The sequence below is a fragment of the Pleurodeles waltl genome, chromosome 3_1 (genome assembly GCF_031143425.1).
Source record: "Pleurodeles waltl isolate 20211129_DDA chromosome 3_1, aPleWal1.hap1.20221129, whole genome shotgun sequence".
NCBI lineage: Eukaryota > Metazoa > Chordata > Amphibia > Caudata > Salamandridae > Pleurodeles > Pleurodeles waltl.
The window spans coordinates 16,095,834-16,112,733 of NC_090440.1; the positions used below are offsets into that span (position 1 = coordinate 16,095,834).

The 16,900-nt window shown below is 47.1% G+C and overlaps 1 protein-coding gene across 7 annotated transcripts in view; it reads right to left on the reverse strand.

Annotated features, from left to right (window-relative positions):
• ATG13 (autophagy related 13) overlaps positions 1–16,898 on the reverse strand; it is a 401,206-nt gene extending 384,308 nt beyond the window's left edge. For 3 of the 7 annotated variants that reach the window (XM_069221705.1, XM_069221704.1, XM_069221701.1), the window contains exons 1-2: positions 16,732–16,897; positions 6,163–6,244 (exon numbers count right to left, since the gene is read on the reverse strand). In XM_069221705.1, coding sequence (XP_069077806.1) covers positions 6,163–6,231 — 69 coding nt within the window. In that variant the 5' untranslated portion in view covers positions 6,232–6,244; positions 16,732–16,897. Of the gene's footprint in view, positions 1–6,162; positions 6,245–16,731 lie in introns of all 7 variants that reach the window. The other 4 variants (XM_069221702.1, XM_069221700.1, XM_069221706.1 and 1 more) reach the window with 3 other exon arrangements.
• Positions 16,899–16,900: the final 2 nt, after the last annotated feature.

The following is a 16,900-nucleotide window of genomic DNA, read 5'->3' on the forward strand; positions in this document are numbered from 1 at the left end:
CATTTTAGAGGGTGCACTATGAAGTGACAAGTAACAGAAAAATTATTGGTCAGGTCCTATAACTCCCATCCAACTATGAGCTCGTTAATCACTTACCTGTGATGCTTTAACTACATTTAATAAAAGCCGTGGACCAATAGAGGTCAATAATCATACGGCTGAAACATGTCGACAGGCACGATGCTTCCATATATAAAATCCAGCCGCACCGACTTTCACTTATTTTTAACCATACTAGAGTCGCCTAAAATAAAGAGATTCCGGGGGGGGGGGCCTCAAAGTATTTTTTAAGCATCTTTAGATACCCCTACACCTAAGCATTAACAAAGATTAACAAAGTACTCCCCCTGCCCCAGAGATTCAGCCCATCCTGCTATTTAGTATACCAAGATGAGACACAATAATGAAGTATGCCACTAATCTAGTGGGTGAGGTTCCTTTTACATAATAGGTGGGTACATGATGTTTGTAGTTTTGAACATCACACACCATTCCTGGAATGCACAGGTTTGCGAAACCATTAATGTTGTTCTAGAGGTTCTCCACCCATCTTGCCAATAGAGCACACAACAGTTTCCTAAAATGTGACTAACTTCACACCCACAACTCCACTTGTCAGAGACCCTCGGGATCCATTCTCTGCTCACTTTTTCCGAGCTGCAAATACACCTCATTTGCGATCAACATCTCCCTTTGCACTTCTTTGCAAAAACAGCTGATATTTGACTCCTCACTTTCCCTTCGGTCTCACTATCTTACCTTCCATTAAGCTTCTTCTGTAATCTTCAGAGCTCCACTACCCCTATTTTAAAGCTCAATTCAACAGTAACGCCAGTCCTCTTTTCTTAAGAGCCACCCTATTCTGATACCAACAAACTGCTGAAGACCACCCTCACCTACCACACTTGCAAAATCTTCATTTATGCTTCAGAGCTCAGGCTTGGTCGTTTCTATGCCTTCAAACTTGTGGACAGCCGTCACCACCATCGACACTGCTGCTATAATGAAGACTGTCCACTATGGGCCCCATCTGATCCTTGCCACACCACGTCGTCACCAAAGGACTCCTACCGATCATCGAAGCACAAACGCATTTCCCTCAGTGCCTCCACTGATTCAGCCCCACTGCCGGACACCTGGAAACACATCGCCGTCCCGTCCCTGCTCAAGAAACCATCCAGTGATCCAGCAAGCTTCCATTTACAGACCCATTTCCTTCCTACCATACCCAGTGAAGGTCAGACACACTAATCAACAGATGCCTAACCAACCACCAGCTACTCAATGTGATGCAGTCCGGATTCAGGTCCAACTCGTTGCAGCCACAGATGACATCTGCATGATCCTTGGCAGAGGAGGCACAGCAGAACTCATTCTCCTCGACCTCTCTGCAGCACCTGACACTGTCTCACACCCCAACCTCATCAGGCGCCAGCACGAAATTGGCATCCAAGGATCCCCTCTCTGCTGGATCTGCTTCTTCTTAACGGATAGAACACAAGCTGTGAGCCTGGAACCATAGTCCCCTAAAGCCCTCCAACACATCAGCGGAGTGTCTGAAGGTTCATCGCTCAGCCTCTTCCCTCTTGAATGCATACATGATCACTCTACTCAGTCCAACATCTTCTGCACACAACATAAATATCCTCTCCTACGCTGACACCACACAAATTATACTATCCTTCTCAGAAAAGAACCCCCAACACAAGAAACAAGTGCACCGCCTGCATGATTAAAGTCACTAATTGGGTGAAAGCCAAATGTCTCAAGTTCAAAATCGACATGACAGAAGTACTGATCTTTGCCCTCATCAAGGGATGCTGAACTCGGACCCATGCCTGCACCCAACACCCATGCCAGGAACCTCAGAATCATCATTGACAGCATTCTGTGTCCTCACCCTAAATACGTTGAGGAAGATCATCAAATAGCTCCAAAGAAACACCAGAATAAAAATTACAAAAAATCACTGACATCCTAGTTACCAGCACGTTGGACAACGGGAACACCCTCTACGCCAGGATTACCAAGCAGCTCTGCAGAGGACTACAAAACATCCAGAACTCAGTAGCCAAACTCATCCTCAACCTCCCACACAGAACACACATCACTACACACCTAAGGGAGCACCACTGGCTCCCGATACACAAATGCTCTCATTTCAAACTTCTCATACACACATTCCAGGCTCTACACAGCTATTGTCACACCTATCTAAACAGCTGCATGTTCTTCCACCAACTAACGAGACACCTCTGCAGAACTCCTACTCATCTCATGCCTACACAGAACGAGACCAGGAAGATCAGCATTCTCTTACATTGCTCCTAAACTGTGGAACGACCTCCCCCCCCATATCAGAGTCTCCTCCTCGCTTCTTAATTCTACAAGAGGCTGAAGACCTCGCTTTTGAATTATCCAACCTACTCTAGGCAGGGATAGGTGCGCACACATCTGCTCAGCGTCAGGATACCCTTGTGCATGTAGTGCGCTTTACAAATACACATAACTCAAATGTTATCTTGCCTTTTTCACACACTCCTGTGCCCCTAGTTGCCTCATTAGATCACAAACATTCTACCGCATCACAGACCCCCACTCAACTCAAGTATTTGTTAATTTCAAGAGCAGGGATGTGGAATTCCTAGGGACATCTTGTTTGGGGTCAAGGGCAACAAGTTTTTATGTTTACTTTGTCCTTGGGACAAGTAGGCCCAACCCCCTGCAGCACAAACCCTTTGGCTGCCTGTTTACAGAGAGTGGAACTCTCTGCAGTTGAGGTAATGTGTTTCCAAAAGATAATGCTGTTCGAACTTGTATTTATGGTTCATTATTTGAAAGCCTTCATTATTAGGGTGCGTGCTGTAAATAAATGTTTTAAGGTCACACTTCACTACTGACGTTGGTTCCAGTACAAAAAAAAAAAAAATGTGTACACACGTTTGAAAAGTTTAGGCTAAGAGGCTAAGTATAATGCTCCCAGAATGCTCTCTGATTATATGCAAATGAAGTGTCATTTAGTAAAATGTGTTGAGGCATGCTAGTATTTCCCAAAAATATTTCTAATGGAAAATCAGTGTAACCATTTTCAACACGATTATGGGAAGCATGAAAATAAACAAACACTGACAAAGCCAACTGATCTGACATATTTTTATAAGTCTTTTAGTTTCATCAATGCGTGTCTTGTTTTGACATGGCTTTTGTAACACTTTATTGTTGTGGGAGCTACCAGGCCCTCAACATTGTAACAAACATTGGCAAACCCCCCCCCCAAAAAGTTTTTGAACTCTTAAAGCACACGTTGCCACCAGCGGCATAACAAAGGCCCCGCAGCCGCCCTCCAGAGGGCCCCTTCAGCACAGCACCTACCCTGAGTGAGTCTGGAGAGGGGGCTCCTCCATGTTCTTTGCAAAGGGGCACCCTCCAGTTTCGTTACGTCACTGATTGCCACTGTAGTTCCTGACACTGAACAAAACTACTTTGTGTGGCAATACGATCCTTGTGGAAGAGCAGAATGCGATCACTCACAGTAAAGCCAGCCGAAAGAGAGAGAAATAGAAGTTTAATAAAAACAAAATGTCTTTGTTAACACCAGACCTAATTAGGGACCAAGACCCACATGTAGGTAGCTTTTTGCATGTCGCAAACAGCGACTTTCGCTGTTTGCGAAGTGCAAAAAGCACATTGCGATGCACAAACCCAGTTTTGCGATTCAGTAACCTGGTTACCGAATCACAAAACGGGTTTGCGACTCGCAATTAGTAAGGGGTGTTCCCTTCCTAATTGCAACTCGCAGTGCAATGTAGGATTGTTTTGTGACCACGAACGCGGGCGCAAACCAATCGCAGTTTGCGCCCATTTCAAATGGGTGCTAACACTTTCGCAAAAGGGAAGGGATCCCCATGGGACCCCTTCCCCCATTGTGAATGTCACTGTAAACATTTTTTCAGAGCAGGCAGTGGTCCTGCGGACCACTGCCTGCTCTGAAAAAATGAAACGAAAACGTTTCATTTTTCGTTTTTGTTATGCATCTCGTTTTCCTTTAAGGAAAACGAGCTGCATTACAAAAAAAACCAAAAAAACCTGCTTTATTGAAAAGCAGTCACAGACATGGTGGTCTGCTGTCTCCAGCAGGCCACCATTCGCGAGGGGGGTCGCAAATTGCGACCCACCTCATGATTATTCATGATGTGGGCATTTGCGAAGCACTTGCGAATCACAGATGGTGTCAAGGACACCATCCTACATTCTGATTTGAGACTCACAATTTGCAGGTCACAAATCTGAACCTACCTACTTGTGGCCCCAAATTCTTAAAGAAAGTCACAAAAGTGCACCCATGGTATATGTCGTACCCCTATAAAATATTTGTGAACTGTATTTTAGCATGGGTAAATACAATGTGTAGATTTGCTCATGTGAAAATCTATTGAGCATTTGCAAGTTCATTTTCCCTCCAGCCACTTTCTTCCCAACCCTGGAAGAAGTTCTAATTCTGCCATTGTCAGGAGTAAATGTCCAACCTTTCTTATTATGGGAAAATATTAGAGAGAAGCTGGTAAAAATCTTTAAAACATGCAGGTTAGTAGGTTTGCAGACTCAAAGGCATTCCAGCCCTGGAACTATTGCTTACTGCTTCCTCCAGCCCCAGTATGCAGATCTGCAGAAAGGTGGCAAAATAAGGAAATTGCTACAGTAGGGATTGAAACTCCAAGTATTCAAGCCCTACTATGGTAGTAGCCCTGGCATAATCAGAGAGGCTATTAATTGCAGGCATAATTTGTCGCCACACTACATGGCACCAAAGGGACAAGTAGATCTTTTTACAGGACAAGTAGATTTGAGAAGCAACCTGTCCCCTGGACAAGTAGATATTTTAATAAATTCCACACCCCTGAAGAGCCACAAAAAAAAAAAAAAAAAAAAAGGAATATGGAACAGGTCATACCCTGAAATGAAGGACATACCATCAACGTGGCCTACTTGGTCACTAAACCATGACTCAGCCAGCCTGCAACCTCCAGGTTAATTCAACTACTTTTGGACAACACAGTATTTAAATTTACCATCTCAATAGTAACTCAAATTCTAATCGACTAGTGAATGCTCAAACTTACCCACTCAGAGCTGTGTTCTCATTTACATGTCGCTGACACCCAATTGAGACAAGCAACTAATATAATCAAATAAGTCTCAAAGCACCAATTAGATCACTATAGGTCACCTTTTACACACTTACTATATATGGCAAACACTGCACAGTAAGAATGTGACAGGGAAAGATAGGCAACATTCAGAAGCAGGTGCCATGCCTCAAGGAAGCTTAGAGGCAAATGCTCTGATCATCAACATTTTCTGCTAAGTCTCAAAAAAAAAAAAAAAAACGTGCCCTGAGTTGAAAGACTGACATGGAATCCACACCCCTAACCTTGAAAGTAGCTCAAAGCTGGATTTGTGAAGGCCTAGCTTGAACATATTCTTCTGACCCTCAGTAAAGCAGATGTTTTGACCTAGCAAGTTGCAGCACGGATGCATTACTGTTTCACTCACAGAAGCAGATGGCCAGGCTTGCGAAACCTGGTCAGGGGCATCATTTCCTAACCCTCAAGGAAGCAAGTGCACCTTAGACAAAGGGCATGGCAGGGAGGGATTCAATAAAAACACCCATAAAAACACAGGATACTGCTCGAGCGGTTCCGGCATGAACAAATGCTCTTGCTACTCCTGCTCTTACACTCAGAAACACAAGTGGTTTGCTTGAAGTAAACTTGTCTTAGACAGATACATCAAGACCCCTGACAAACAAACATTTAGTGTCTCAAGTACTTGGACTGCACAGACTGAATGAAGCAGATATTCCATCTAGTGACGGTCTGCATGGATAGACTTGTCAAATACTCAGAAGTCAGCAATCCTCTTCGAATGGATGTGGCGTGGATAGAATCCTCTAACCGCAGAGAGGCAGAGGCTCTTCCTCCGCTGGAGAGATTCAGCAAACACTCAGCCAAAGAGGCATTACTCCTCAAGCAGGCATGACACAGACAGATTGCAGAAACTCTCAGAGAAGCCAGTGTTGTATTCCTCCAACTCTCATAAATGCAAAGCACTCCTTATTTTAGTGGGTCACATTAGGCCAGCTTACAGACATATTCCGCTCACCTTCAGGGCAAAGAACTTGATGAACTTGTCCAAGTCCTTCCTGTCCTGGGCGTTGAGATCGCTGTCCATGGCATCAGGAAATCTATATGGAAGCAAAATAATATTCTCATTCACAGAGTGATCAATGGTGTACAACAGAACAATGTGCAGGGTTCCAGGAGACAGACTGAGGGACATGCTAATCTGTGTACCACACTCAGATACTAGCTTGGCCTCCATCAACCTTTGATAGCAAACCTTCATGTGTGTGGCCCCAAAGCAACAGCATCATAGCTGGTGAACTTACATCCCTTATCCGTTCAGCTGTAGCTCAAGTGACATAAAAAGCAGAACAATGGCCTTCATGCAAGCAAAGAAAATGAACTGAATAATAAAAGGCAGCCATAATCACAGTGCAGTGAGTCCCCGAGATTCAAAGGCCCCTGTGCCACTGCACCATTCATATCAACACCGATGTCATCTCCTGGTGGATGCTGCAATATTATCATTTCAAAAATACCACTTACTGAACTATCATTACTAAGATTCACTGACCAAGCCCTTCAACCTTGCCTTCTCAGATTGGCCTACAACTCCTGAGTGTTCCCAGCATTGTTGGCACCTTTCACTGCCAGACCAGTTTGCCTACCACCAGCCAACTTCTGGTAGCCAACCACACTGAGTGCTCAATTCATGTTGTGATGGTCTGATTTCCCCTCAGTGCGCGTCCAGATACTCAGCAGTACCTTACACTGGATAGCCATATCCCCTTTTTTTCATCTGCATCTCTACAACTTTCTTTCTAGGGCAAAGCATTATTCTTTAGAATTTACTTCAAAAACTGTTTGTTCTGTGCCTACAGCTGTGAAGTCATTTGGCTTATTCAGCATAATAACAACCCCCAAAAATTATTTTAATGCATGCAGGTTTAATAATTTGCAAGCCTAAGTTCCGAAGGGAACCTCCTGCAGCTCGAGTGGGTGGGAAGTCTTTTGAAAACATGGCCGAAGGTTTCTGGCAAAACATTAAACATTGTTATTGCCTGGGGCTTCCCAGATCACTGTGCAGAACAGTCAGATGCGTCCTACTGAGTTTTTCTGGGTCACCCCGGGTTCTGTGTCGATTCTGTAGCCTCAGAGCACTGGGAGAGCGGGGGCTCAAGGGGCAGGGACAGCTGTGTCAAATGTGCAAAGTTATCAAGAAACACTTGCATGACAAGCAGCAGTTCCTCTAGAGGGGCCAGGTGTTTAGATTTCTGCAACAATGGTAGGGCAGCTTGGAGTAACTAAATAATTACCAGCACCAAAAACCCTAAGAAAAGGTCCAAATCCTCAAAGTCAGGGCAAACAGCCATGGGCTAGAGATCAAGGAAGACAGGACCCATAAACACTGAAGCATGGACTTCAACGAAGAGGAAACCTGCTTTCTCATCCACTTTGTTAAATGTGAACTAAGATAACAACGCTAGTTCTGAGACGGAGGAAAGTCACATGCTTTAGAATCAGACACTGGCAAGCCGATAGCCGATGCAAGTTATTGCTTTGGCAATGTTTTGTGGCCAAGCTGTGCTGATGTATAGGATGAATCACCTTAAACTTTTGTTATCCTGCCTGCTGTAAGACACAAAGGTTGTCTGTTCGTCAAGTTATTTGAGCACAATCGCCACTTGAGGCCTGCTGCCACTTGTAGTATGCTGTTATACGTCCAGACAATAGCGCTGGGTCCCATTTTACACCTCTCATAAGCCATTAAGAGGATCGATGATGCCACCAGGCCCAAGAGTCGGAGAACCTTCGGAACTGACATCAATTTCAACGGATGAAACATCGAAATATCTGGGATGTTCTGGAACTTCTGTTATGGTTGATCTGCTTTTCAAAGGGACATACTGAAGATAGCCTTGACAAGCAGGTAGTGGCGCGATGGCTTTAGGTGTGATTTTAACAGAGATGGAAGCCTAGGCTAAGCACTCAGGAGGGAGTCGGACCAAGATGGTTTGTCGGGGCGAAAAGCAGTATAGCCAACTGGTAATGATTTTACCCCACTACTAACCAAAGATAATTCTTGTGTGATTTCAGGGTCGAGTTGTAAACACAGGTGCCCTTCAAATCCAGTTCTACCATCCAATTGTGTTTGTTCAGAGCCTGAAACACATGGGCCACGGAAAACAATCCGTCATCCTTCTTGGGAGCAAGAAAATAGTGTAATAATACTCTTGGCCCCTCTCCACATTCAGGATGTTCTCCATCTCCCTTGGCAAGCAGAGCAACACTTCATTCAGCAAGACAGCAGTGTGGGGTAAATGAACTGCCTTACCTGAGCAGGAGCACAGCAGAGGGATGGCATTGTGTCAAACGGGATGCCAAGCCTAAGGACCATGCAGTGCGACGCTTCTTAAACCTCTCAAGCGAGGCATCAGCTTTCCTCACACAAACCCACTCTTCATCAAGTAGCAAGTGAATCACCTGGAAAGCCAAAGCACCAAAGTATGGCACCTTAGTATGCCAGTGCTCGTAGACTGGGCCCGAAAAACTGAGGTGAACAAATCAATCATAAAAACCTGATTAACTGCATTCTGGCCATCCTTCACAAACTGGGCAAATGTTTTCCTTTTCTTTTGACTGAGCCAAGATATACACTCTGAAAAGAGTCGAAAAGATTCTCTGGAATGCACTTCTTAATCTGAATGAGACATTTATTATAGCTTTTTGCAAGGTTCGTGAAGGAAGGTTTGAATAGTAAAAAGTGTACTTTCAAAATGTGCAACAACAACGTAAGACCATATATAAAGAATCTTCAATCTATAAACAGCAAATATATACATGCAAGGATATAAACACATATTGATATATATTCATATGCAATGCAAAGCAACTAATTAATACAAATTCATAACCGTAGGGCCTGTCAGATGCTTCATCTTTCTCATGCCAGCAAGAAGATGACCCCGTTCAACTGCGAGAAAGAGATCCTCACCCTCACTGGAAAAATGTCAGGCATTTGACATACAATCATGACCGAGGTCTAGGAATTCCTCGCTACTGAGCAGGGCCACCTTTTTGTAGCTTAAATAACCATGGAAAGAGCCTTCTACAAGACCCCTCCTCTCAGATGGAAACATTAAAAAATGCTGGCTAGTTTGGGTAAACCTTGAAAGGAATGTGTAGGGAGCTGGCCACCTTCCCAAGGCACACCTCCCAAAGTCAAACCGTTCTCTTGCCTATGATAAATACTAGCTTGTTACGGTCGTATCGTACTGACTGTTTACCTCCTACATATCGTGTACCAGTCCTAGCTCTTCGGTGAGAAGGAAAACATGCAGAAGTAGAAAAACACATTGCATAACATGTTTGCACGGTAAAATACTTTAACATGGCAAAGCTATGCTAAACACAAAACGGAGTCTATAACCAGTGACCACTAAAGTGACAATAGGCAGCTAAGCCAGGTGCAAAGCGGTGTGACACGACATCAGTGGTAAATACTCAAATAACACTACAGCAAAGGCGCCCCTAATGTGGTCTAGGAAACTAGTTGCCACAAGTTTTGGTATTTTCCACATGGTGTGGCTGTAATGAGCCAGACAAGCAGCACTGGTGTGCAGGAAAAACTTCTGCAGGCAAATCCTTCCATTGCATGCCATCAATTCGTCAGGCGAGGCGTAGGGAAAGAATTGTAGTCAACTTCACAGCTGATGCGTGCACCATCAGACTGTCCGGTGACAGATGTGATGATAAAAATTTAGGATCAGAAGGTGCAGGGTGATCAAGTCTACCCACTTGCCTTCTGGCCACTAGTGATCGTATGGGTTCTAGCAAGTTGTAAAAACTGGATCCAGGAAGGCGTCACACTGGGTGCAAAGGTTCAATCAAAGCCGATGGCTGGAGAATTTCAGTCTGAAAATTTGATTTGATATCTGTAAAAGGGAGGGGTGGTTTCAAAACTCTTGTTCATTCTCTTCTAGCTGGAGAAAAGAAGCTAACTCGGAATATGTGCAGTCACCAGCGATGTGTCCAGAGGTCCAGGTCCAGGTACAGGCCTGCCTCATTTCCTTAATGCAAAACCTTCATTATTAGGGTGAGCACACTAAGGAAATGTTGTAAGCTCGGAATGCACTACTGACAGAGGTTCCAGCATATAAATGTGTATGCAAATTTGAAAATTTTACTACTGCAAGGCTATGTGTAATGCTCCCAGAAATGCACTTTGATAAGATGCAAATAATTGCAGAAGCTTGAAAGTGAGATTGACTATTCTTTGGTTTCAAGAGAAAATGCTCACATAAAAAAAAAAAAAGGTACTTTGGGAAAAAATAAGTAATAAACAAGCACTGGTAAAGTCAATAGGTCTAATACTCGTGGTCAAGAGTTTGGTTTCGTCAATACATGTCTTGTTTTGACATGGTTTTTGTAAAACCTGATTGCTGTAGGAGCCGTTGAGCCTTTACCATTATACCAAACATTAGCAAAAAAATATTTTTGGGGCGCAAAAAGCACACATTGCCACAGGAGTCCCTGGCACTGAACAAAACTACTTCGAGTGTGTTTGCTGACATGCTCCTTGTGAAAGAGAAGAATGCTGCCACTCACAGTGAAGCCAGTCGACAGATAGACAGAGATAAAATGTAATAAAAACAAAAGGTATTGCTAAAAACGCCAGACCTAATTAGGGACCCAATTCTTTCAAAAAGTCACAAAAGTGCACCTACAATATATGTCCCTGCATTGGTGCAGATTTACAGTGTTCATGGATTCACAAGAATTTACAGAAGTAGGCTACAAAATCGCACTCCTAGAAATATTTCTGAACTGCATTTTAGCATGAGCAAATATGCTTGTGTAGATTGCTCATGTGAAAATCTGTTGAGATTTTGCAAGTTCACTTTTCCCCCCAACCACTTTTTCCTCTCATCCCTGAAAGACATTTTACTTCTGCCTTTTTCAGGAGTAAATCACCAAACTTTCTAGGTATTGAAAAAGATTAGAGAAGAACCATTGAAAACCCCTAAAACATGCAAGTTAGTAGGTTTGCACAGACTCAAAAGGGCATTCCAACCGTGGAATTATTGTTTACCGTTACTCCCAGCCCCAGTACGTAGATCTGCTGAAAAGTGGCAAAATAAGGGGCTAGTTTATGAAAGAGTTGCGTCGTCCTTGTGCCCCACAATGGGACGCAAGAGAGACGCAACTCTTAAGTTAGATTTATCAAGCCACGTAAGGCCACCTTGAGTGGCTTTCCCTGGCTTGATAGATCTAGAGTAATGCAACACCACACAAATTGCTGCATTTCGTTACTCTGCCCTGGGAAGACATGGGTGGAGGTGCTACAATGCATCATCCCTATTACCAACTCATATCAGAGCCCCTGACATCAGCGATTTGTAAATCAACAGAAGCTAAAGGTCTCCGTTCGGTAGCTGGAGAGAGCAATTATTTCTTTATGGATGCGACATACTGCTAGTGATGACATATGCCCAAACTCTGCTATAGCATTCTCTGTCAATTATCTCTGAATTTGCCAAGTTCTCAGGCTATAGTTAAAAACGAGGCATATATACAACTTCAGCTCCAACACCAGACTTGCCTTTTAAACTGATGCCGGGTGCAGTGGAGTGTCCAGGGATGTGAAGTAGTCAAAGTAAATCCACCATGTTGGCTGACAACATACAGACGCTCATATAATCCACAAAGGGGAACCTTGAGCGCTGAAAGGTGCTACAACTCTCCCTACAAGGGAGAACACAAGTAATTAAGAAGTAGTGGTCCCGTGATTTAATTACGTACTCAATATGTTCCACTTCCAACTACAGAGGCCCTTACTCCAAAACAAACAGACTAAACAAATATTATATTTGGGATGGACAGGCACCACTATACATGCCAACCGACCCGACTCATGCTTAAGACTCAATGTTTTAAGCCGAACATGGCTTTATTTTAGCTGTCTCCCGTCTTAAACTGCCTCAGCTTGAATAAAAGTCAATCTAGAAAATAAAATTCTCCAATTCTGTTCTTTATCCTGTTCTAAAACACTGGCATGCATGCACCACGGCTCAGAATGTCTAAACTAAACGCCACCACAGCAGGAGTAACTACAGCACCAAAACAGCACTCATCACAACCACAGACGACATCCACACCATACTGGACTGTGGAGTAACTGCAGCCCTCACCCGCCTCAGATGGAAATCATTATAATAAATCTATTTCTTCTGTGCCCTTTTACACTTTTTTAGATTATTTTACCAATCGTTCTGTATGATGGTGTGGAATATGATTCTAAGAGAAAAAAGGTACAATTACTTATGCCAGTTTTCTTGATATCATCAATGGTAATACATACGTAAAAAATAAAAATAAAAAAAAACCATTCATTTCTTAGCCCAGCTAAAGTAAACCCAAATTCCAGTTTTACTACAAGAAATCTGAGTTTCTCATAGTATCCACCTCCAAACTGATGTCTCCTAAGCACCATACGATTTGCATACAGTGATAAATGTATCAAATAACACACCCAAAATTTGCTTTGTCATCATATCTTAAACAAAAAGATCAGCCAACACTCACTGGACTTGTATGAAAGAGCAGCTCGTGACCCAGTAACTTGTATACCCTCCTTTAGAACCAATAACTTGAAGAAAGAGTAACCTGTAAGAGATTCAGTCTCTCCTCCCCTGGAATAAATGCTGTCCCACTGATTATAAAATCGCTTAAGCTTAATGATGTTTGAGGGAGTTGCTTGTGCGCAGCCCGCAACAGTATCTTAATGACTCTGAAGTATGGGCTTTGGCTTAAGCACTCCAAAATCCTTACAATATTCATTTTCAGCGATCCTGTCATAGACTGGGAGTTATGGGTCATTGCCCCACTGCATGACCCACATTCGGCTCAGTTTCAGCTGTGTCCTACAGACTACGCTGCTATGAGAGGAACTCATGGTGGAATCAATGACTGCAAGGCGTGCAGGTCGTCCGTCTGAAAGGCAAAGCCAAATCAACAGCCCTCCTCACCATAAATGATGGCTTGTAAGAGTTTTTTTTGGGGTGATTCACGGTTTGGTTTTCGCTAAACATGTTGTGCTCCACTGTATGCTCCTTTGCTCTTGTACCCTCCAGGAAAAGAGGGAAATACTTTATTCTACAATAAGAACATGTTCCACGGCTATGCCATCCTGCATAAGATGGAATTCCAAATGTTTATTCCAAAAGGAGGCTCTGTATATCTATTTATTGTGCTTGGAAGAGGACCAGGTCTGGACCTAGAAGGTAAACAGGGGTTTGACCTATGTCATTTGATAGTTTACACATCCAAGTGTTTTTCACCATGTTGTTTCATCCTACTGTTAATAGTGTGTTTTCCTTTTTAATCTTAGAATCTTTTCTAATATGCAACTTTGAATGGCCCCCAAGCTGAGACAGATAAATATATATAACTATTTTTTTGGACTAATCTGTTCAGAGGACAGTGTTCCAGAAATCTTACGATTCATTCAGGTTCTGTTTTACAAACCTACGGGACACAGCAATACACTTTTCACAGAGAACAGATTTTCTTTTGACTACTCTTACAGGAAGCGACTTCTGACATCACTAGGAGAGTCATATGGGCTGATCTAAGCGTGAATGTGCTGGGAAGCTCACTCCTGGTTAGACTGGCGATCTGTAATTTTCTGCATTTGTGTATTAAAAAACTGTCTTTTCTCACTGTAGAATGAGGACTTGATATTGTTTGGGAATGGCTTTTGTGACCATCATATCTAAATCCAGACACAGTCCTCTCCTAATTGTTGACTATATGCTTGTTTTTTGACCATGTACAAGCATGTTAATTCTCACATCACAGCAGAATATATACTGACTGCCAAATGACAGCAAATATGTATTTTGATTCATAACCCATATCAATGATCTTACTGAATGACATCCATATATACTGCAACAATACAATTTCTTAGTTTATGTTGCACATAAGATATTCCAGCAATGAAGTCCTACACATTCTGTCAAAACTGCCATGCATCATCAGGGAGACGTGCTATGTCAGAATATGAGATCCTAATCAGGAGTTGCCTCATACAGTAAGCATGTGGGCGCAGGGGGTCTCGTGGAAGAGCTGCCCCACTCTGTGCCCAGTTATCAGTTTTCAGGAACGTTTTGGTCTAAAGGACGGGATGGGGGCCACTCTTTGGAGGTAGAGGCTTAAGAGCCTGCACTGGTGGGAGACCTCTGCGGGAGTTTTCGTGGACCTAGTTATAGATGATGGGCCGGTGATGAAGCTGTGCCCAGCTAGGGGTGTCAGGGGAGGGGGCTGTCTGAAGCTGTACACACCTGGGAGAGAGGGGCTGTCTGAAGCTGTACACACCTGGGGGGGAGGGGCTGTCTGAAGCTGTGCACACCTGGGGGGGAGGGGCTGTCTGAAGCTGTACACACCTGGGGGGGGGAGGGGCCGCCTGAAGCTGTACACACCTGGGGGAGAGGGGCTGCCTGGAGCTGTGCACACCTGGGGGAGAGGGGCTGCCTGAAGCTGTGCACACCTGGGGGAGAGGGGCCGTCTGAAGCTGTACACACCTGGGGGAGAGGGGCCGCCTGAAGCTGTACACACCTGGGGGGGAGGGGCCGCCTGAAGCTGTACACACCTGGGGGGGAGGGGCCGCCTGAAGCTGTGCACACCTGGGGGGGAGGGGCCGCCTGAAGCTGTGCACACCTGGGGGGGAGGGGCCGCCTGAAGCTGTACACACCTGGGGGGGAGGGGCCGCCTGAAGCTGTACACACCTGGGGGAGAGGGGCCGCCTGAAGCTGTACACACCTGGGGGAGAGGGGCCGCCTGAAGCTGTACACACCTGGGGGAGAGGGGCCGCCTGAAGCTGTACACACCTGGGGGAGAGGGGCCGCCTGAAGCTGTACACACCTGGGGGAGAGGGGCCGCCTGAAACTGTACACACCTGGGGGGGAGAGGGGCCGCCTGAAGCTGTGCACACCTGGGGGAGAGGGGCTGTCTGAAGCTGTACACACCTGGGGGAGAGGGGCCGCCTGAAGCTGTACACACCTGGGGGAGAGGGGCCGCCTGAAGCTGTGCACACCTGGGGGAGAGGGGCCGCCTGAAGCTGTGCACACCTGGGGGAGAGGGGCCGCCTGAAGCTGTGCACACCTGGGGGAGAGGGGCTGCCTGAAGCTGTGCACAGCTGGGGGAGAGGGGCCGTCTGAAGCTGTACACACCTGGGGGAGAGGGGCCGCCTGAAGCTGTACACACCTGGGGGAGAGGGGCCGCCTGAAGCTGTACACACCTGGGGGGGAGGGGCCGCCTGAAACTGTACACACCTGGGGGGGAGGGGCCGCATGAAGCTGTGCACACCTGGGGGGGAGGGGCCGCATGAAGCTGTGCACACCTGGGGGGAGAGGGGCTGCCTGAAGCTGTGCACACCTGGGGGGAGAGGGGCTGCCTGAAGCTGTGCACACCTGGGGGAGAGGGGCTGTCTGAAGCTGTGCACACCTGGGGGAGAGGGGCTGTCTGAAGCTGTGCACACCTGGGGGAGAGGGGCCGCATGAAGCTGTGCACACCTGGGGGGAGAGGGGCTGCCTGAAGCTGTGCACACCTGGGGGAGAGGGGCTGTCTGAAGCTGTGCACACCTGGGGGGAGAGGGGCTGTCTGAAGCTGTGCACACCTGGGGGAGAGGGGCTGTCTGAAGCTGTGCACACCTGGGGGAGAGGGGCCGCATGAAGCTGTACACACCTGGGGGGGGGAGGGGCTGTCTGAAGCTGTGCACACCTGGGGGAGAGGGGCCGCATGAAGTTGTGCACACCTGGGGGGAGAGGGGCTGCCTGAAGCTGTGCACACCTGGGGGAGAGGGGCTGTCTGAAGCTGTGCACACCTGGGGGGGGGGGGGCCGCATGAAGCTGTGCACACCTGGGGGGGGAGGGGCCGCCTGAAGCTGTGCACACCTGGGGGAGAGGGGCTGCCTGAAGCTGTGCACACCTGGGGGAGAGGGGCTGCCTGAAGCTGTGCACACCTGGGGGAGAGGGGCTGCCTGAAGCTGTGCACACCTGGGGGAGAGGGGCTGCCTGAAGCTGTGCACACCTGGGGGAGAGGGGCTGCCTGAAGCTGTACACACCTGGGGGAGAGGGGCTGCCTGAAGCTGTACACACCTGGGGGGGAGGGGCCGCCTGAAGCTGTACACACCTGGGGGAGGGGGGGCCTAAAGCTGTACCTCTTGGGGTGTCGGGGGGAGGGGGGCTGTGTGGGGTTGTCAGGGGAGGGCTGCCTGGAGCTGTACACAGCTGGGGGTGTCAAGGGAGGGGCCGTCTGGGGGTGTCAGGGGAGGGGCCGCCTGGAGCTGGGCACAGCTGGGGGTGTCAAGGGAGGGGCCGTCTGGGGGTGTCAGGGGAGGGGAGGGGCCGCCTGGAGCTGGGCACCCCGGGGGGGGGTGGATGATGGTGGAGGGGGGCAGATCACTGGGTGGGCTGGCGGGGGGTGAGAGTGACAGCCCCATTACAGGGGCCGCTGGGAGGGTCTCCCCGGGCGGCGGGAGGGAGTCGGGGGCCGACGGGCTCCAGGCGCACACGGGGGTCTCCGCGTCGGCCGGGCCCGCACTCACCGGAGCTCCCGCTGCTCCGCCGCCTGCCGGGGCCTCTGCCCCCAGCCCCGCTATGGTCTTCGCCCCGGTGACCGGCCTCTGGCCCTCTCCGCTCCCGGGGGGTGGGTCGCGCTCTCGCCGCCGGTGAACCGACGTCCTCGGCCGGTGTTTACATTCGGGGGAGTCTGGC